General features: G+C 49.7%; 6 protein-coding genes across 6 annotated transcripts; 4 read left to right on the forward strand and 2 right to left on the reverse strand.

The window, feature by feature from the left end:
- Window positions 1–938: 938 nt before the first annotated feature.
- Window positions 939–3,786, forward strand: N7533_005749 (H(+)-transporting V0 sector ATPase subunit a; the record flags this gene model as incomplete). The annotated part of the gene is made up of 5 exons (XM_057102399.1): window positions 939–1,064; window positions 1,149–1,227; window positions 1,307–1,542; window positions 1,601–3,574; window positions 3,631–3,786. 5 exons carry the CDS (start codon window positions 939–941, stop codon window positions 3,784–3,786), a joined length of 2,571 nt encoding a protein of 856 aa, XP_056962029.1.
- Window positions 3,787–4,404: 618 nt separating this feature from the next.
- fbp1 (fructose 1,6-bisphosphate 1-phosphatase) lies at window positions 4,405–5,466 on the reverse strand (the record flags this gene model as incomplete). The annotated part of the gene is made up of 1 exon (XM_057102400.1): window positions 4,405–5,466. One exon carries the CDS (start codon window positions 5,464–5,466, stop codon window positions 4,405–4,407), a length of 1,062 nt encoding a protein of 353 aa, XP_056962030.1.
- A 2,497-nt stretch (window positions 5,467–7,963) lies between these two features.
- On the forward strand, window positions 7,964–9,648 carry N7533_005751 (uncharacterized protein; the record flags this gene model as incomplete). The annotated part of the gene is made up of 5 exons (XM_057102401.1): window positions 7,964–8,283; window positions 8,350–8,389; window positions 8,451–8,775; window positions 8,834–9,461; window positions 9,513–9,648. The coding sequence occupies 5 exons, from the start codon at window positions 7,964–7,966 to the stop codon at window positions 9,646–9,648; spliced, it is 1,449 nt and encodes a 482-aa protein (XP_056962031.1).
- A 2,994-nt stretch (window positions 9,649–12,642) lies between these two features.
- Window positions 12,643–16,734, forward strand: N7533_005752 (uncharacterized protein; the record flags this gene model as incomplete). The annotated part of the gene is made up of 3 exons (XM_057102402.1): window positions 12,643–12,650; window positions 12,737–13,149; window positions 13,211–16,734. 3 exons carry the CDS (start codon window positions 12,643–12,645, stop codon window positions 16,732–16,734), a joined length of 3,945 nt encoding a protein of 1,314 aa, XP_056962032.1.
- Window positions 16,735–17,536: 802 nt separating this feature from the next.
- Window positions 17,537–18,864, forward strand: N7533_005753 (AHA1 family protein; the record flags this gene model as incomplete). Its single annotated transcript, XM_057102403.1, has 4 exons — window positions 17,537–17,759; window positions 17,819–17,901; window positions 17,994–18,652; window positions 18,846–18,864. The coding sequence occupies 4 exons, from the start codon at window positions 17,537–17,539 to the stop codon at window positions 18,862–18,864; spliced, it is 984 nt and encodes a 327-aa protein (XP_056962033.1).
- A 905-nt stretch (window positions 18,865–19,769) lies between these two features.
- N7533_005754 (undecaprenyl diphosphate synthase family protein) lies at window positions 19,770–21,071 on the reverse strand (the record flags this gene model as incomplete). Its single annotated transcript, XM_057102404.1, has 2 exons — window positions 19,770–20,750; window positions 20,847–21,071. 2 exons carry the CDS (start codon window positions 21,069–21,071, stop codon window positions 19,770–19,772), a joined length of 1,206 nt encoding a protein of 401 aa, XP_056962034.1.
- Between the last annotated feature and the right edge of the window lie 521 nt (window positions 21,072–21,592).

Genomic DNA, 21,592 nt, shown 5'->3' on the forward strand with positions numbered 1-21,592 from the left:
AAGCATCTGTAAGGAAAAAAAAAAACTGGTAGCTTCTCTTTGATTGAGCGTGTCATCCTTAGTGCAGGGGCCATGCTAATCTTCTCTGTATATTTTCATTTGACCAAATGTCCCGAAGGACGAAGGATATCTCGATTAGTTGAATTATATTGGGGGTTGAGTGGCAGTATCTTTCCGCCTAAGTTGGTTGGTCATGTGATTAGTAAGGCATGGTGTGGGAGGTCTGGTTTTGGAGAAGTAATTATTTCTCCAGGTATGATGGAATGACCGCTGCCAAAGAAGACAGTATCCCATTCCAAAGCTGGACATGTCAGGAGAAAGAGTAGGAGCATGTCAAGAGAACATTGAGGGCAAAGTTCTGGGCGGGGTCAAAGTGGGAAGGAGGGGAAGGGTTCTGGCTCAGTTGCCCTAAAAACCGCCCCGGTTTGGAAAGGTCACAAGATTGTTTAGTCCCCCATATGTACGTAGTACACCCCCAAGGCTCAATTCATACGCAGTAGAGCTATTTAGGAATATATTTGGTTCATTGCAAGATTCGAGGACATAAATCGGGAGTTAAGAAGAACAGGCCGACCACCCAGTTACCTCGCGACTTCTTCTCGCTGGGAGAATAAAATTTCCAAAAATCAAGCTCAACTGAAAATCATAGTTTAGTTACACATACATACTCGATAATTATCGGCGGTTCTCAACTCTGAAACACTCCCTGGAATCTCGAATCTATCAATGGGGGCTGTCGAATGACGACGCAGGCGGAGGCGCCACACGTGATATCACGTGCACTGCGGCCAGGTCAGAGAGGCCAGGAGGTAGCTTCAGATCCCCGGCCGACGCCGTCATCTGTGTCCCTCTTTTATTCCCTCAGATCTCAAGATCTTTTCCCTTTCGGTGTGCACATTTGGTGGAAAGGCACGGCTCCAAGAAGCCTTCCGTCCGCCATGGCCCCCCAGGATACCTTCTTCCGCTCGTCGGACATGAGCCTGACCCAGCTCTACATCGCCAACGAGATCGGCCGTGAGGTTGTCAGCTCACTCGGTGAGATTGGCCAGGTTCAGTTCAGAGATGTATGTGTCCCTCCCAATTGAAAACCCTTCCGCTTGCGATGTCAAAGCGACAAGATGCGCTGACGCCCATGATGTTTTGTCTAGCTTAACCCCGATACCAACGCTTTCCAACGCACGTTCACCAAGGAGATTCGCCGTCTGGATAATGTGGAACGACAACTCCGTATGTTGAAATTGGTTTCTTTGTGAAATCCTGGTGGTACAACGTGAATCGCCTGCTAATCTTGTTATCTCAATGTTAGGCTATTTCCACGCTCAGATGGAAAAGGCCGGTGTCACTATGCGACCATCGAACGACTTCTCGGATACACTGGCTGCTCCTCTAGCTTCGGAGATTGATGAGTTGGCCGAACGCAGTGAGAGTCTTGAGCAGCGCATCGCTTCCTTGAACGATAGCTACGAAACCTTGAAGAAGCGCGAGGTCGAGCTTGCCGAATGGCGCTGGGTCTTGAGAGAAGCTGGTGGCTTCTTTGACCGGGTTCGTATAGGGTTATCTAAACAGCTGTGATGAATATGACACTGATGAAATATCACAGGCTCACACCCAGACCGAAGACATCCGCCAGTCCTTCGACAACGACGAGGCGCCCCTTCTCCGCGATGTCGAGCAGCACGGCCCTGCTGGTGCAAATGGGGATACCCAAGGACAGCAGAGTTTCTCAGAACTCAACATTGGATTTGTCTCGGGTGTTATTCCCCGTGACCGTATCGGAGCCTTTGAACGTATCCTTTGGCGAACACTGCGTGGCAATCTTTACATGAACCAGTCCGAAATCGCCGATCCCATCATCGACCCTACAAACAACGAGGAAATCCACAAGAATGTGTTCGTGATTTTCGCTCACGGTAAGAACATTCTCGCCAAGATTCGCAAAATTTCCGAGTCCCTGGGTGCGTCTTTGTACGGAGTCGACGAGAACAGTGAATTGCGACGTGACCAGATCCATGAGGTCAACACTCGCCTCGGCGATGTGACTAATGTGCTGCGAAACACCAAGAGCACTCTGGATGCGGAACTCTCGCAGATCGCCCGGTCTCTCGCAGCTTGGATGATCATCGTCAAGAAGGAGAAGGCTGTCTACGATACCCTGAACAAGTTCTCCTATGACCAAGCCCGGAAAACTTTGATTGCTGAGGCATGGTGCCCAACCAACTCCCTTGCTTTGATCAAGTCGACCCTCCAAGATGTCAACGATCGTGCCGGACTCTCTGTTCCAACAATTGTCAATCAGATCCAGACCAACAAGACCCCTCCCACCTATGTCCGGACCAATAAGTTCACCGAAGCATTCCAGACAATTGTCAACTCCTATGGTATTCCCAAGTACTCGGAGGTCAACCCGGGAATCTATACGGTCGTCACTTTCCCTTTCCTCTTTGCCGTCATGTTCGGTGATTTCGGTCACGGATTTTTGATGACTTTGACTGCATCTACTCTTATCCTATTTGAGAAGAAACTGGCGCGCACTAAGCTGGATGAAATCTCGTCTATGTTCTTCTATGGACGTTATATCATGTTGTTGATGGGTATCTTCTCCATGTATACCGGTTTTATCTACAACGACATCTTTTCTCGGCCTTTTACTTTCCTTTCCAGTCAGTGGCAATGGCCCCAGGATATTACCGCAGGCCAGTCTGTCGAGGCTTCCATCACAGAGGGCTACCGTTTCCCAATTGGTCTTGACTGGAACTGGCACGGTGCAGAGAACTCTTTGCTCTTCTCGAACAGTATGAAGATGAAGATGAGTATCTTGCTAGGCTGGTGCCACATGACTTTTGCTCTCACCTTCCAGTACATCAATGCCCGACACTTCAAGTCCAAGGTCGATCTATGGGGCAACTTTGTTCCCAGCATGCTGTTCTTCCAGTCCATCTTTGGCTACCTGTCTCTCACAATTATCTACAAGTGGACCATCAATTGGCAGGAGACTGACCTTGCTCCCCCAAGTCTGCTGAACATGCTTATTTTCATGTTCCTGAGCCCCGGCACGGTCACCGAGCGACTCTATTCTGGACAGAGTGCGGTGCAGGTCATTCTTCTTCTCATCGCTGTTTGTCAGGTTCCGATCATGTTACTCCTCAAACCCTTCTGGCTTCGCCACGAGCACAACAAGGCGCGCGCCCTTGGCTATCGCGGACTCGGAGAGCAAACCCATTTCAGCGCTCTTGACGAAGATGGCGATGCGAACGGCGGGTATGGCGGAGCTCGGGACAGCCTGGCCAGTGACGGCGAGGGTGTCGCCATGCTTGCACAGGACATTGATGAAGAGCACGAAGAGTTCGTCTTTGGCGATGAAATGATTCACCAGGTTATCCACACCATTGAGTTTTGCCTAAACTGTATCTCCCACACTGCTTCATACCTCCGTCTTTGGGCTTTGTCGCTGGCTCACCAGCAGCTCTCCATTGTGCTTTGGAACATGACCCTTGGCGGTTCCTTCGAGACCGAGAGCCCTGTTGTCCGTGTTATCATGATTGTTGTGACTTTCTACATGTGGTTTGTCCTTTCGGTAAGTCCACCATTCATCCGATTTCTAAAATTCATTCATATGCTAATCTATACTAGGTCATTGTCCTGTGTGTCATGGAAGGAACCAGTGCTATGCTCCACGCTCTTCGTCTGCATTGGGTCGAAGCAATGAGCAAGCATTTCATGGGCGAGGGTACTCCGTTCTTGCCCTTCAGCTTCAAGACCCTCCTGGAGGAAGACCCGGTCGATTGATCTTCTCGGTCTTTTCTTCATTTCCTCTCTTTTCCACCGTGCATCTTTCGCTCTAGCATCCCTGCGGGATCTCTTTCATTCTCCGGGTTTCCTTGTCTCCGTGTATTGTATGGAACTAGAATATACATTTTTCTAACTTTTCGGTACTGATTGTAATCAACCTTAATTAAACTAAACCTTACCTAGGTAGACAGAGATTAGTACTAGTATCAGTAGGTAGGTGATAACTTCAAGTTTTCATGGTAAATCCCTAAGTATTAGTTAATTACTGACAAATCATAGCGATTACAAGTTCCAATGGAAGGTAGTATATTTTAAACTTTTTTTTCAAATTCTTTTGTATCGAGGTGCTGTCCCCCAAACCGGCAAGCTGGAATAGATCCAGGGCGCTGAAATAAACAGCGACAAGTGAAAAAAACAAACGTTATAGCTCATGACAGAGCAGGAACACAAACCCACCATCGAGCCCAACACTCCCAGAGAAAAAGAGATATAGAGGTATGGAATAAAAAAGGGCGAGATAAGGAAGAAATGAGGTTGAGCTGCGCACGGGAATTATACAGGTTCCAATTAAGGGGGAGAACATGCGCAAATGATCTATCAGAAGAGAAAAAGCGCTTATTTTTTCTGGAACTTGTTGTAGGTGTCGATGACCTTCTGGACCTCGTCCTTGGAGCCAAGGAAGACGCCGCTCTTATCGTGGATGTGCTCGGGGCGAACCTCCATCAGACGCTCCATGCGCGAGTTAACAGCGAGACCGCCAGCGTTCTCGAAGACCATCGCCATGGGCGCGCACTCGTAGAGAATACGCAGCTTACCCTTGGGACTCTTGGAGTCGGCGGGGTAGGCGAAGATACCGCCGTAGAGGAGGGTACGGTAGGCGTCTGCAACCATGCTGCCGATGTAACGGGCGCTGTAGGGCTTGCCGTCGTTCTCGGGGTACTTGAGGCTGTTGAAGTACTCCTTGCACCAGTCGTCCCAGTACTTGGAGTTGCCTTCGTTGACGGAGTAGATGGCGCGGGAAGCGGGGAGGCGCATGTTGGGGTGGGTCAGGATGAACTCGCCCAGCGAGTTCTCGAGAGTGAAGCCGTTGACACCGCCACCACGCATGGTGATGACGAGCTGGGCGGAGGCACCGTACATGGTGAAGCCGGACGCGACCAGGCTGGTTCCGGGGTGAAGCAGTTGCTCGGGGCCGACGGACTTGCCAGCACCCAGGACCTCGTCGGGCAATTGGAAGATACCGAAGATGGTACCGACGGAGACACCGGCGTCCAGGTTGGAGGAGCCGTCAATGGGGTCGCAGACCACGGCGTAGCGGGCGTCGGGGTGCTCGTCGAACCTGATCACCTCCTCCTCTTCCTCTGAGACAATGATGCGGCACTTGCCTGAGCCCCGCATAGCGGAGATGAAGATGTCATTGCCAATGACATCGAGCTTTTTTTGGTCATCACCAGTGATGTTGGAGGAGCCAGCAAGGCCAGTCAGGTTGATCAGAGAAGCACGTCGGATGTAGTAGGCGATGGACTTGAAGGAGAATTGCAGGGCGTGGCAAAGCAGGGTGAAGTCACCCGATGCGTCGGGGTACTTGGTCTGCTCCTCAGTGAAGAAGCGAGAAAGGGTGACGATATCGGTGTTGATGTTCTCGTTACCAACGGGGGAGGTGTTGTTTGCAGCCATGATTGCGATTTGGACGATGTGTCGAACTCGGTGGGGTAGTGGGGTAGGGAGATGTAGAGAACAGCAATTGGGATCAGATCAATTCGACAGCAATGGGCGAAAGCAGAATTTAAATAGCAGCAAGGAGCACAGTGGCGAGCTCTTGAACAAGGCAGATCAGATCTAGTGGGGAAAATCCACGTCAGGGGGGGAGGTAAACCGGACTACTTAAAGAGAGGGGAGTGACTTCACTCAAGCCGAATCCCGCTGGTTTTCGTCATTCTTCCCCGCGTGACCCTGCTTCCTCCGTTCCTGCCGAGAATGCCCGGTTACTTCTACCTTAGTATTAGATAGTTACTAGTATTTGAGTAGATGTTTGATGAGACCTATATAGATTATTTAATTATCACTTACTAATGATGATGATATACTGAGAACTTGAAGAATCGCCCTGGAGAATAGCATAGACTATAACTTGAATACTCATACTCCGACTAGGCAAGTTGCCCGAGCCTAGAACCGATCGCCAGGCCGAACACCGTCGGGAAAAGCACCCGCCCCATCCTACGGAGTCCTAGCACTCTTGTAATCCCCCCCGGAAGAATGTAATCCCTCCACTGCGGATCAGGTGCACCCTCGAGTTTTTCTATCGTTTCTATCTTTGGCTGCGGATCATTTCAAATCCGTAACCACAATTGGCGACCGGTCTATAAACCCCCCCCCCTGATCGACCATCACGAGATATTTCATTGAAGAAACCATTCAACTAGTTAAGAAACATCTCGTTTTCCGGGTCACCAGAAAAATCCCTCACCTTCCCCTCTTTTCTTATCTTCAATTCCCATTTCAACCGGATTAGAGGACCCACGGAGAATAGGGACATACCTCCTTTCCTCGGCTTCTTCTATGTGTACCAGGCGATCGGACAACATCTGCTGCATAATCACTACTCTGACTGCGGCTAGACCCGGCGATCGATCTAGATCTTTTTTTTTATCGTAAACTTCATGGAAATGTTAGGATTATTCTCAATACTAGTACTATTGCACTTGCTTCTTCTACTCTGGATCGCATACCTACTCCTCGCATCAGCTATAAGAAAAAAGCTCCATAAAATGACTATGTACTACCTAAACTTTCTGGAGAATCGGATTCAAAGGATCATGGCTCAAATGCTAGGTCCCTTCAAAGTTTCAGCTCATCCCAGCTTAACCATCTTCCAGGTTGGTACTAGTAGACGTAAGACAAATGTCTCTGAGGATACTAGTAGTTTGTTTCCTCTATATAGCTTCTTCATCATCAAAGCGGCAATAAAATCACACAGGTTGCCAATGGTGCATCATAATTTGACCAACGCAACCTTGGAAGAAAACAATGAGATCTTATGCTCTCATAGAGAGCTGGCCCATGAGGTCTAAGAGATAGTATCTTCGCCTTTCGTGAAAATAATAAAATGAGCTCTGGGCCAGATACTACAAGGTCAAAAAGCTACTAGTAGACTCCGAATTTGAAGAGCAATTACGAACTTGTGTCTACTAATCGAGGAAAATGGTACTGATCCCAGACCTAGGATCGTTGTAGAACATCTTCATGACAGAGTTCAGTCGAAGGAAAGAACAGCATGAACCATGTCCAGCTATTTGGTGGAACCTCATTATGTTCCCAGACTGAATCGCCGGTACTGAATAGTTAAATTACGATTTAGAGAAATGGTTAAGTATCGCCACCATCCCAAAAGCTCTCTGCTGAACATCCTTGCATGGAAAATAGCGACGTTGACTTATCCTATAGCTAAAGCTACTCATAGTTGAAGGGTTTCACATCACTTCAAGTTACCGATCCCGACCGAGATCAATTTTCTCACGGGTCAAAAACTGCAATTTTAAAATGAGTTCCCCTTCTTCTAGTTTTAGTTAGGTAGTTAGATGCAAATTCCTACCTCCAGGCCATCGAACACTGCTATGGAAGTGTTGGTGGAGTGGACAGCGGGTGCCTAAGGTCTGCCCAATTTCCTTTTTTTGAGGGGCAGGTGGATCCCAATCAGATGAAAATGCACTCTTCCCATGCAGCAGGTCTATATAAGCATGTATATGACTTGCAGCCAATTTGAATGCTATTATGAATCGGATGAAGCAAGTCGCTACACCATTTTTTATCTGAAGATGCAATAAGACGTGATTATGTGGCTGAGGAATGAGACCACCACTTTGCCGAGTCAAGGGGTTCAACTCCAGCTTTTGCGTGTTGAAGAACACGGCATTTCCACTGACAGGGTCAGGGTCAATGCTCAAAGGTTATTGCCTCCGCGAATCGGCGGGGTGCTCGGCAAGGCTTGTCAAAATTTGGCGATAGCGTCGCAAGTTGTACCATTGAGTGCCTGCGTTATCCTCCCGGTCGATGGCGTGCTCCGGCTAAGCAGCCACGACTCAAAACTACCGGCTTCACCCTCTTTGGCAAAAAATAAAAGTTCGACAGGATACTAATCCAGGAGCTACAAGGGTCCAGGAAAGTCGCAACCATGACTTCCATTCACGAGAAATCCCCACAAACTGTCGAGGCTGCAGAGAGCAATGCCGAGCAGTCGAAGGAGGTCTCCACACAACTTACTGGCCCGCCATCGGAACGACAGAAATGGTATCAGTGGTTTGCCCCAACTGATACACCCGCCGAGCGACGTTTGATTCTAAAACTGGATGGTTTAATTATTGTGTTTGTCTTTTTGGCATACTGGGCAAAGGTGTTGGATTCGTCGGCTACAAGTACGGCTTATGTCAGTGGAATGAAAGAGGACCTGAAGTTGTATGGAAATCAGTTGAACTATCTAAATACCGTCTACATGTATGTCTTACCACTATCATGTTTGTGAATTATTCACAACCAAAAACTAATGCACATTTTGCGCAGGGTTGGATTCATCACTATGCAAATACCTTTGACACTTCTGGTTCGTCTTATTGACCCATCAAGAAGCCGAGAAAGAGAGAAAATCTAACTTCGCTTTGCAGATGACTCGTTGTCCGGTGAACTATTTCCTCCCAGCAGCAGATCTGCTATGGGGGGTATTCACCCTTGCCCAGTACAAAGCCAGCAATGTGACTCAGCTATATGCCCTACGCTTTTTCGTCGGAGCACTCGGTGGCTTTTTCTTCCCTGCAGTACAGTGGTACTTGGGCAGTTGGTACAAGCGCTCGGAGCTTTCTCGCAGAGGTGCTATCTTTTTCATCGCTAGCCAAGTCGGTAGTATGAGCTCCGGATACATCCAAGCAGGCGCTTACGCTCGTCTGGATGGACGGTACGGGATTGAAGGATGGAGATGGCTCTACATTATCTGTGAGATTCGATTTGAACTGTGTTCAATCCATGTGTGGCCTTACTAATTACAGAATAGGCTTTGCGTGCACGATTCCAATTGCCTTTATGGGTCTCTGTTTGCTACCTAGCACCCCCGAAAAGTGTCGTTCGCGATTCCTAACCCATGATGAGATTCTCCTTGCCCAGGAGCGCATGGCATCTGAGAATCGCGAGCCGCGCCAGCCTTTCACCGTGCCCAGGGTCATTCAGATTCTGAAGGGATGGCGACTGTGGGTCCTCGTTGCATTCGCCTTTTTCTTCTCCCAGGCGGACGGCGTTTTTTCCAACAGTGGCCTTTCCTTGTGGCTGAAGGCAGAAGGGTATTCAGTCGGCAGCATCAATACCATCGCCACCGTCTCACCTGCGGTTACCATCGTCTCTTCAATTATCTGCGCCGTGCTTTCCGACGTATACAACGCCAAGGCTAGCCTCATCGCCGTTACTGCGGTACTCAACATCTTTGCCTGTGTTGTTCTGGCAATCTGGAACGTACCGGTCGGACTCAAGTTCTTCGCATTTTTCCTTTCTGGGACAGCCGACGGTATTGCGGCTATAATCTATGCGTGGGCCAATGAGATCTGTGCTCACAGTGCGGAGGAGCGGGCGTTGGTCATCAGTGCCATGAACACCATTGGCAATACCTTCGGAGCTTGGCTTCCTCTCTTGTAAGTGAATTAAATCTTTGGTGCTGCGAACATCGCTAACGACCAATACAGTGTATGGAAGACGGTCGATGCACCTCGATACCTTATTGGGTATAATTGGACCATTGCCCTTGATGTGTGCATGTTGCTCATGCTCGTTGTTTTGCAGCATTTCTGGACTCGCGAGCAGAAGATCTCGCGATCCTAAGTCTGTTGATGATTTCATGTGGCCCCAGTTCGGCAAAAGAGCAGTATTCAAAAGAATATTCAAAATATTTGCATATAGTAGTACTCTTAATACCAGCAAAGTCTCGCAAAAACACAAGTTTGATGAATAAACCTCGTTCTACTAGTACTAGTAGAATATATTGGGTGCCTAATATACAAGGCGGCGAGGCCTGACATAAGCTAACCGAGAGTTCTGCCTGAGGCTTCAATAAAGGAAGCTAGGGCCGGCTCGATGTTCTTCCGGGCGGAGCTCCTTGAAAAAGCTCGAAAAATTGCACTTTGACTTTTCCCTTCCCTCAACCGAGAGCGAGTCTCCCTCCGGCATTCAATGTTTTTGCCATTGGGTTTCGAGCTTGAGTGTTTTTGTTTTCACCATGTTCTTCATGGTGTACTGCCTGCTCTGTCACTAATCGACTGTTGACAGCAGCACCAGGCAAAATGGTAAGCGATGGTCTCGGTTTTCTTTTTCTGCACATCTCCACGGTACTCTCTTTAATGATGATACCTATAACCATTTTCAAACTAGAGTCTTTGACCCATAAAGGGAATGAAACTTCTGTTATTTGCACGTCAGGCTGATCACCTTCACACCTACACTGATCTTGTCACTTCTGGTTGTGGACCGAGACAGTACGCTAACTGGCCTCGAATAGGACTAACTTTCCCCAATTTGACATATCGCCAGTTGAACATTAGATGATGGTGAGTACCCTCTGATTCCAATTTCCCCTCCAACACTGCACCTTCACATGATGAACGCACACGTATTATATACGCTGGAAATTACCGTCCAAGGTCTTCGGATCATTGACGATATCAAATGGCTATTCCTGATCCCCATTCACATCTCTGCATTCTTGTCCTGGAAAATTTTCTTGGATCTTTGCTGATTGATTTGAAGATAGATACACATTGCCCTCATTGGCACTATGAATGGTAAGCCCTTGGCTCATTCAACACTTCACCCACCCCACCCCGTCACGAAGATGAAACGGCACTGGGCTCCGACGGTCGTTATAACGTCCGGTCATGAAGGATACGCCCATTTTGCGGCAGGCCTAGAAAACCTCGCCCACTGAGACTTGTCTCTCTATCATCATTGACTCATTAAGCTTTTGTGACGAGTCACTAATCATATTGAGCAGTCACTGGTCCGAATTTTATTTGCATCCAATCGTAGAACATCCCAAGAGGTATGCGAACATTTGTTATTTCTTTTTCTTGCTTTTACCCATCTTTTATGATGATTCCCTTTAGATGACGAGTCTTATCGGAGTTATCCATGCAGACAACATCTTTTATAATACCATTCATGCCTTTCTGACATTCGTTTCCTCTTGAATAATAAATTATTGCAATTTGACAGCCAGTGACTAATATTCATCTGGTACAGTGATCTCTATGGAATATGAGCTTCCGGCCTCAGCCTTTGCATGAGTGTAGGTGTATGTCACTCCGCATATTCTCTCTCCCCAACAACCTTTCATGATGAATCGACTTTACCAAAAGACAAGCATATGTCCAAGTCAGCTTGCTGGCCAAGACGAGAATTGTCATGTCTGATCGATCCTAAAACACACCGCCGATACCTTCAATGTCCAGTCGGTCCTCGATGCTGATGGATTTTTGAATAGGGTGGAAGAATCCGACTACTAATTTCCAGATGGACATTGAATTCCCATCTGGATGCCAACAACTAACGTGAGTGTCAATCGTTTTTGCTCTTTGCTTTCTTTTTTTCTGTTTTACTTTTTTTTAATATGATGATTTACTCAATTATCACGACGGTCAACATAAGGAATTTACATTGATGACCACCGCCTGTGACAGGGCATATTATCTGATATTTTTGTTTCACGCATACATTTGTCGGTCGCAACGTGTTGAATTTGACACTAACCTCGACCAGTGAACTGCCAGCTTTTTGATCGAACATGTGCCTCGCAACTATTCGGCCTCGGTACTTCCCCGGCCGAGTTGAGCCAGGAAGCTCCCTGGTTTCGGGGTTGCATTAGTGTGCAGTAGCTTATAATGTTGCTCAACAATTCAATTTCAATTCAATCTATTTTTGAATATCATTCTTCCGTACCTTAGTGTGATCTGCCTGTAGGACTGTGTAGTACTGTGGTCCCTAGAGCCCTAAGCCAACTGTCTACTAGTACTAGTAATACGAACCATGTCACGGTACCGAGTACGGAGTACGGAGTATACATACCTAGTTAGATAACCAGATGATGCGCTGCGATACTATTCAGTGGAAGCCCCATGGGGCTGGCAACTTTGGTCCCCACTTACCTGGGCACTTGTCTTGAAGGTTTCTGAGAACGCTTGATAGAAATCCACCCTAAATTGGGTAGGATCGGATTGGTGCGAGAATGAGGGTCTGGCACGATTCGAGAAGGATGAAGTCTATTACTGTTCACAGGGAGGATCCTCATGCCATTTCCCTGTATCAGCAGGACCCCTGCAAGCCCTTAACCCTTTTTGAACAGATCAACTGGCCGAACTTGTCGTGCTGGACGCTGGTTTGTCCAGGCCGGGGCCCGTGTCTGCGGGGACAACAGCGTTGAGCCTCTCAGCGACGACTATAAGCGCCGGACTCGAGTCCGCGTGTGATGAGAACCTCCAAGCTGCAGATGGACCTCCCCGCTGTGACTGTCCCACGAGGGGAATTACACTCTTCTTTGTGTTCCAAAATTAGCTATCGCCCCCCCTCTCTCGGTGGAGTGCGTGCCGTGCTCTTGGGTCTGCAGTAATTGGGCCCTATGGACTAGGGTTTGAGGGTTTGTTCCCTTTCATTCTCAGCTCTCCGCTACAGTTGCGGCGAATTTTCAGAGAACTTCCGTCCTTCTGGCTACAGCGAGCCTCGAGTTGTCCTGCTCCTGTCGCCATCGAGCACCTTCCATCTCTCAGCCCAACACGAGGAAACCATGGCCTTGATCCGCGCTCTGTCTTGATTGATAGACACGCCACGATGAATAGGTACGCTTGGCTTTCTTGGCTCTCGTTATCCAGTCTCCTATCCAACGCGCGAGATATTTGCACGACACTGATTCACGCTCCTCTAGCTGGACAACTTCTAACTATGCGGCAAACGAACAACCGATGAATCCTCAGTATGCCGGCTGGTCGTCGTCGACGACTAGCAATCAACCTTCACCCGGACGTCGAGAATTTGCAGTCCAGCCTCCTCTCTTGACGACATCATTAGGTGGCCCTCAGTTTCACGCTGTGAATACACCTTTGTCAACGACATCGCTGTCGAGCCCATTTATACAAAGCCACTCTCCCTATGTTGCCTCCCCAGCAAACGGAAGATCTGCGTCGTCTTCATCCTCAATGGCATCCAGACAGGCCGCGAGCTACAGTGTTCCTTATAACCCACAGGACTGGGGTCCCATGGGGGGTGCCCCTGCTCAAGCCCCCTACCACCAGTCTAGTAATGCACCTCGAGTCGCACCACAGCAGAGGACGTACGCAGGTTCGTATCCCTTTTTGTTGGCCCTGAGCAATGGAGGTTTCTTGGCTAACAGCCGATGTAGATGAGTCTCTGTCATCACCTCCCCCACCATACTCCCCTCCAAACAACCCAAATCGAGGGTCGCCAGACGCATATGGATCGCCGAACCCGAATATCGCCGTGACTTCGGCCCCATCGCCACCCCAGAGCTTTGCGAGAGAAAATGAATTTGAAGGTCCGGCCGACTACCAACATCAGCGGCGCTCATTGCAGCGTCAACGTCCTGTTTCCATGGCGTATGGAAATGAAACTGGACCTTCTCGACAATCATTACCTCCGCCGCCGCCTCCACCACAAGGTCACCCAGCATCGAGATCTGTTTCGCAAAGTCGCGTCGATGTATATCAGGCAGCGCCTTACAACTCAGCTGGGGCGCAGCATAGACCCAGGGTATCATCATCCAACTACGAGCAACCCTTTTCATCGCCTTCCTTAGGAGAAAACACAAATGGAGCCTCATTTGGTCAACTGGGAGCACCTGAAAGACCGCCTGCATCCAGGCGAGCCGCATCGGCTGGGGCTGTTGTAAGTAGTGCAGGGGCTTCGCGGGCAATCAGTCAGACGAGGAATCCCTCTCCCTCGAACAGTGGCTGGGGACCTGGGATGCCACTCCCACCACCACCTCCAGGACCACCACCCGCAAAATCAGTCAGTGTGAGCGGATCGTCCGAGTCATCTTCTGCACGAACCGTTCATGGACCAAGTCGGAATCGACCCCGAGCGCCGGGATTCGGTACTGGTCTTGGTAGTATCCCACCCACCCCGGCCGACTGGGTAGATGAAGAATACATAAACCATCGCCCGACTGCCGAGACAGAGGTTCTCTCTATCGATACCACTAAGGCTCGAGCGCATCAAGATCCAGTGCATGATCCTAATTCAAATGACCCATCACAATCTCAAAGAACACCAGGAAGTGGAGGAAGTGGCCTCTTCCGCAGCTCTGCAATCCGAGACCCTAGCGCCAAGGGAATCCGAGAGAGAAGAATCGAGCGCCGCAACCAACAGAGTCAAAATGTTGAAGACATCCGCAGTGCCGTCTCTAGCAGTGCAAATCCCTGGGCAGATTCCTTGGAGCAAATAAAACCATCGAATCTGGTCTTTCCAGACCAAGAGACGACCAGCCCGGAGCATATGCGTCAGCCTGCATCTTCCAGAGCGACTCCACAAAGTAGTCGCAGCATGGGCTCAGATGGACGTACTGGATCTCGATCCCGCGCATCTTCCGGCGGCCTCTTCTCCGATGGACAATCCTCGTATACAACACCCAAGTGGGATTCAAGCCCTGTTGTGCCATCCGCATCGTTTGCGCAAACACCACCATTTTCACCAAAGGGCGAATCTTCCTCATCATATTCAAGAGAAGCTCCACGGGCAGTCCCGCCAAAGTCACTGCCCACCCCGCCTTTGAATTCTGCGAATGATCTTAAATCACGCCCCCGTGCTCTGTCTAAGGGACCGGAAGAACGCCCTGTCTCTCACATCTTGCACATCCCCAACGAAACAATTTCGAGTATGAAACCATTGTCCCCACGCCGGATTCCAGGACAGCAGGCGGTACAACAGCAATCGCTGGAATCGATCATGAAGCAAGATACCGATTTTACACAGGACGCTACACAACGACACAGGGATTTTATCGAGAGAGAGGCAGCTGCCGTGAATGAAACCGAGGCTCTTAAGATTTTTACAGATTTCATGATCAATGAGTCCCAGATACGCCGTACTCGATATGCTGCTGTCTGGGAGTCAAACCCGGCTATCGTGGAGGATGTCCCTAGCAAGCTCTTTGTGATACAACCTAACCAAAAGGCAAAGCCAGTGAGACCAGCTCCAACCCTGGAGATACCTCAAAACCGAACGAGTCGGCCTGATTCTGCTTGGTGGAATAACTACCAGCCTTGTCTATCGCCAATTGCCAGTCTCGGCATGAGCAATGACGAACAGAGTTCTCGAGGCCGCGCACCAAGTCGCTGGTGGGAGTCAAAAACAGGTTCCAGCAGCGACGAAGCTGGTAGGCGAGTACAGCGCTCAAAACGAGAATCAAAGTATATGGGATTGCCTCGAGACGGCGTGCCGTGGGACTCGGAGAAGACACCCTCGAAACTTGACGATGCAGACGCGCATTATACCGGCGAGTTTGCGGCTTACGGACCTGATGAGTATCCGCCGGAAAAGGTTGGCTTGCACGATGAAATGTCTCCTTATTCAACAACCAACGGGAATGGAAACCCGTACGCGCAGTTCCAAGCGAGTCGAAAGCTGGATATCTCACGTTTGATCACCCTGCCACCCCCATACCCACGCCATTATCCCGCAGTGAACAATAGCCACCCGGACCTTGTGTCCTACAGGACAATTGTTCGTTCAATCACCGACCTTTCGGAAATCAAGTCTACCAGACAACGATACCAGGAGGATGTTGAAAGAATGTCACAAGAGCAGCAAGAGCAGTCAAAAGCAGCTCGTCGCCAATTCAAGGCCAATATCCAAAGCCAGATCCAGGAAGGGAGCCTCACTTTTGCGGAGGCTGCGGAGGCTGAAGCAGCCATGTTGGACGAGGAGAATAGGCTCGAAAGGAGTTTGGCCAAACGTCAACTCGACGCGTACCAGGACATTGTTCTGAAGCCAATGCACGTCATACTTACGGATCGGATTGATAAAGCGACCGCTTGTATCGACGAGCTGAGTAGCAGGTTATTCGACGACGCGCGAAATGAGACCCCGGATCAGACCCAGGAAGAAGGAGATGAGAAACCTGAACTTCTAGAGAAGCTGACCCAGCTGAAATGGTTGTTCGAAGCACGGGAGCAACTTCACCGAGAAGCTTTTGACCTAGTTAGCGGCCGCGATGACAAGTACAAAGCCCTTGCTCTACTGCCGTACCAGCAGAGCAAGAACAACGAAAAGCTCTGGGAAACACAAGCGTTCTTCTCGAAGGATACGATGGATCGACGCGTGCAGTATGAGACATCGGCACTCACTCGCCTCGGATCATTCCTGGACGTCATCGAACAAAATGTTGTTCGTGGAGTGGAGATCCAGCTTTCAGCATTCTGGGATATCGCTCCATCACTGTTAGTCATGGTGCAGCAAATCCCCGAAAATCTCCATGGCTTCCAAGTGCAGATTCCTTCCAATGAGTATGAGGAGAATCCGAGCTACCACTCCCACCCGCTGCAGTACCTCTATACCTTGCTGTCACATGCCGAGAAATCGAGCTATCAGTACATCGAGTCACAAATCAACCTCCTTTGTCTCTTGCATGAAGTGCGGTCAGCCATGATGCGGGCGAATAGGAATCTTGCCGAGGCGGAGCGGATATGGCAAGGCGAGCCTGAAGAAAGTGTGCGTCGGTGCATGCAGCAAAGTCGTGCTGACGAGGAACTTAATCTCACCTCTGACCTGAAAGACAAAGTTGCCACTGTCGAGGGACAATGGACAGAGGCTCTCGGTAGTCAAATTCAAGAGCTGCGAGAGCGAGTGAAGGGACAGCTACTTGGTGAAGATGGGTGGGAAGATCTGGAGCGACTGGAACAAGAATAAAGTGGCCAGGAGGAGGTTTTTGCTTTGAAGCTTTGTGATGACATTGTGCTTTTATGATATCCCCATTCGTTCGCTGTAAACCGGGCTTTTATATATAGTAAATATTGACTGAACCATTCGATTTCCGATTATGCAGTGACGTATACTAGTTGTAGTACGTAAATTGTAGTTCTGCATACTTGGACTAGCTTGGCGCATGTGGGATCCACCGAGGTCACGTGCGCTCTCTAGAAGCTTCCGTCTTCCGCTCTCAAATATCCTTCTCTTTCTTCTTCTCTTGACACTCTTCCTTTCTACACACAATCGCTGATCCTCGGCTCACTGGGGATACTCGTCTGAATTGTAAGTCTTTCTTGTTTGTTTCAATTGCCCTCAACACACTGCACCGTTCCCCATTGTGTCTTTTCACCCACCTGGGTGCCAAAGGCACACCCACCCGCCCAAATGATGAGACTACAGCTGGCACCAGTCAGAGGTGGATGGATTTATCCATTCGCGCTGCTGATAAAGCTTTTCGTCCGGAAATATACGCTCCAGGACCTGAATTTTGTGGCTTTGCTCTACGCAATTGATTTCTTCGCTTTCTTCACCCCGCCACACAAGCTCTGCGAGAACTTTTTCGCTAACTTGAAACCAGTCAGAACTTTCGCTTGGGATTAAAAACAGGAAACAAGAGGAACCCCGCTCTTTTCACTTTTCAAAAACAAAAACAAGGCGAGATTCGCTGGAGCAAGAATTCTTTCGGCCCTCCCGAATCACAATCATCCCTTTCAGAGATTTTCTTCCATAGTCAACATTCATCATGGTTCTTCACAACCCCAACAACTGGCACTGGGTGAACAAGGATGCCGCACCCTGGGCTCGCGCTTGGCTTGACCAAAACCTCACCGTGCTCAGCGCTGAGGACGGTGGTGTGTCCGCCAAAGTAGAGAAGGTGACCTCCATGGATGGCGACGTAGACGTCAGCCAGCGCAAGGGAAAGGTCATCACCCTGTATGATGTCAAGCTGTCGCTAGAGTATTCAGGTTTGTAGATTGCAACCTTTCCAACCTCGAGGGAACTGGCAGCTGAGACTGTTCAATAGGTAAGACCAAGGACGAGGAGGATGTCACCGGCTCCATCAGCATTCCCGAGGTAGCCCACGACACCGAGGAGGATGAGTACGTCGTACGTTACCTAGAACCCCTGAATCTTCTGGCACGCCAGGGCCAGAGCCACGGAAGTTTCCCCAAGCTAATAAACGGCTTTGTCTTGTTCAGTTCGAGATCGAAAACCACGCAGATGCCTCTTCCAAGCAGCCCGTAAAGGACCTCGTCCGGTCGAAGATCCTGCCTCAGCTCCGCCAAACCCTGGCCCAGCTCACCAATGCTCTGGTTACCGAGCACGCCAAGGACCTCCAGCACGCTCCTGGCGTCAACCCGTCTGCCGGTTTCCCCAAAGCCTCTATTCACCCCCAGGCCAACAAGAAGGAGGATGCCCCGGCCGCGACCACCACCACCTCGACCACCGGCAAGGTCGCCGTCAACACCACCACCGTGACCGCCTCAGATGAGATGCGCACCACCGCCGAGGAACTCTACAACACCTTCACAGACCCCCAGCGTATCGCTGCTTTCACTCGCGGAGCTCCCCGTCAGTGGGACGGCGCCAAGGTCGGTGGCAAGTTCGCTATCTTCGATGGCAATGTCTCCGGCGAGTTCGTCAAGCTTGATGCCCCCAAGCAGATTATTCAGACATGGCGCCTTGCTCAGTGGCCTGCCGACCACTACAGTACCCTCGAGATCAACCTCGACCAGAACGACGTCGACGGCGTCACCCAGCTGCGCGTCTCCTGGTCCGGCGTCCCTGTCGGCCAGGAGGATGTCACCAAGCAGAATTGGGAGCTGTACTACGTGCGCAGCATCAAACAGACCTTCGGGTATGTATCTCCATAATATCCCTTTCCCAGCACGCGTGTCTGCTTTTCTTCACTTCTTTTTTCGAACCTGGCATTTGACCAATGCGCGGGTTTTTTTCGCTCTTCTATAGATCCAAGCCTTCACCCTCTTCATCATCATCTTCGTTGCTTCGATACCCGTTACTGACTATTTCCCTTTTCCTTGTTGGTTTAGGTTTGGCACTATTCTCTGATCGCCTCCGTGATCTCCTCCCAACGGCATGATGTGGACAATGCCCCCTCCCCCCATTTGCATGTCACGTCTTTTTCCCCCTTGCGACGCAAAAGCAAGAATACACAACATCAACAAACGTCCATGGCAAGAAAAAGTTCGATATCGAGTCATACCATCCCTGTTCTCGATCTTTGATTATAGTCCCCGCATTTTTGCTTTCTTTCGTTCAGAGCGATGAGAGCTATGCGTGTGCTATGTGGTGATTTGCCTGGTTAGACTGCCATTCATCCTGACGGTGTCTATCCTGTGCGTTTCCATCTGCTTCTGCCCTTGGACTCTATTGTTTTCTTATTTTAGATTTTTGGTGGTTTGCTCTTTATTTTTTTTTCTTCGAGCTCCGGTCCGCTTGCACTGGTGTGGACTTGGACCGGGGTAATGCAATGATGATACGATAGAGGAAAGTGATTTTCATGATAATGAATTCAAGAAAGAAGATCCTGATGAGAATGAGTTTTGTTCAAGTCGAATATTTAGAATACTAGCCCTGAAGTGGGTATACATTCAATCTAGACAGCTTGAAGGTGCCACTGGCAGTTCTTAAGAGTACTGCAGGCAGCTGTTCAGCCATACTAGCAGTACATACGAGAGTAGTCTACTCGAGCTATAAGCTTGGAAAGTCCCGAGCCACGGGCGAACAGGCAGTCTATTGTCATGCAGTTATGGATAATCTGTGATGTATAATGATATGCATAGATAGACAATGGCAGGTAATGCTGCTAATGCTTGGTATATTGAAACAGGATGATCAGTCGGGGTCGCCAAACGCCACGAACACCGCTGGATGCTAATAAAATAAAAGAGTAAACGGGGTAGTCGGAAGTAATAATAAAAAAAGAGAAGAGAAGAGAAGAAATGAATAGTGCTCTAGATGCCTTTCACCTTGCCTTGACGCAAGACCCTGGCATCCAAATCCTCCTCGCTAGATTCTGGGCTGTCTCCGGCAAAATTGCCCTCGGCCTCGGGGTTCTGTCGAGACTTGGAGATGCGGCGTTGCCAGCCGAGCATGACGGGCAGGAAATGCCAGAGATCGAACTCGGGCCACAGGACATTCAAGAAGACGATCTCGGTGTTCTCGTGGCATTGCCAGAGCATGAAGTCGCTCAGTCGCTCCACGGCTGATGTGCGGATTAACATGTCCAGAGGCGGAGTACCCTTGGTCAACATATGATCGGACAGAGTTTGGCGTGTGATTGTTTCGGGGGAGATGAACGCCGGATCGGAAGTGTTTCCTTGGGTCGCGCCCTTCTGAGGATGCCCATCTTGCTGGCCGAGGTGTAGTGTGGTGGAGGAGGAGAATGATGAGCCGGACTCGTAGACTCGGTGAGGGTAATCATTTCGTAGGATGGGGTCGTCCTCGTTTGTGGAAGACTCGGCGGATAGAGAATCAGAGTCGCTGTTCATGTCATGGGGTTTCGTCCCTAGGTTCTGGGCCCGGATGTTATGCGTGATATGGGATTCGGAGAAAGGGGTCCGACCGGCTCCGTTGGTCGACTTGAGAGGTGTGCTGTAATCTTCCACGGTCTCACGGATGGCGGAGGTGATTTCGTCGCGAGAGGTGTAGGGGAAGCAGATGTTCAACACGCGGTCCCCATTGCGGCTGGTCAGGTCAACTGCCTTGTTCACGGCGGCGAGAACGTCGGGTTTAAGGAGGTCGAGTCGGCCGAGGACGCGCACTTTTGCACCGTATCGATCGAGCAGATCTCCATGCTGTGCCATCTGTGAAAGCTTCACCTTGGCCATATCCATGAGTGCATCCACCTCGAACTTGGATCGCTTGAAATTCTCAATGCTGAACGCGTATATCGTAACGACCTTCACTCCACTCTTGTAGCAGACCTCGAGGATCTAGGGAATCCGTTAGCTTTGTGACTGGAGAAAGCTGGACTTTGCAATGTCCTCGAGTCGAGCCTGTTTGCTCCGGCCTCGGGAGAGACGACCTACCCTTGCTAATGCTTCAAACCCCAGATTATGACCTTCTACCGTCTCAATTCCATGTGATCGGGCGAATCGCCGGTTTCCATCCATGACGAACGCGACATGTTGCGGGATAGGGCCTTGTCGAAGCGCACCGATCAGGAGCTCCTTGAGGTTGGTGATGGCGAACTCGATGGGCGGGGAGGCGAGGAACCACTTGCGGAGACGGGACAAATGTATCGAGTCCGTCATAATGTGAAACGAGGTTTGAATAGGATCGGGAGTTTTAGGTGGGACGCGGGGGGGTTTAAAAAAGAAAAAAAGGAAGGCGAGAGCGGAATGGATGCAGCGGGTAACGTGGTCAGAGTTGAATTGAACTAAGGCTAGCCCTGGAGTCGATACGAATGCGGGTGGGGTAGGAATGGGAGAGTAGATATATAGTAACAGGCAAAGTTGATAATAACAACTTGAAAATACCTAGGTAACTTGAAATAGAAGCAAAAGTTTTAGGCTATGGCTATGGTGTGAGGCAATGCCAGGCTGCACCATTCCCTGTTGAGTGGCGAGGTCCGCGGTTGAACCCCCAAGACTTTCAAGTTGGTTAGCCTCGGTGTATCTTTGGTTGAACCACACCTGAGCAATAAACTACAAGGAATTACGAGGAAAGGTTATAATCATGTTTCTTTGTCATTAGAGTATTCGTGAACAAGAACAGACACAAAAGCGCAACTGGGATATCTCGCAGAGGGGTTATATAAACGCAGCAAAATGGT

This window comes from Penicillium manginii, assembly GCF_028828005.1.
Source record: "Penicillium manginii strain IBT 31320 chromosome Unknown utg000004l:1.0-7231830.0:1.0-7236170.0, whole genome shotgun sequence".
NCBI lineage: Eukaryota > Fungi > Ascomycota > Eurotiomycetes > Eurotiales > Aspergillaceae > Penicillium > Penicillium manginii.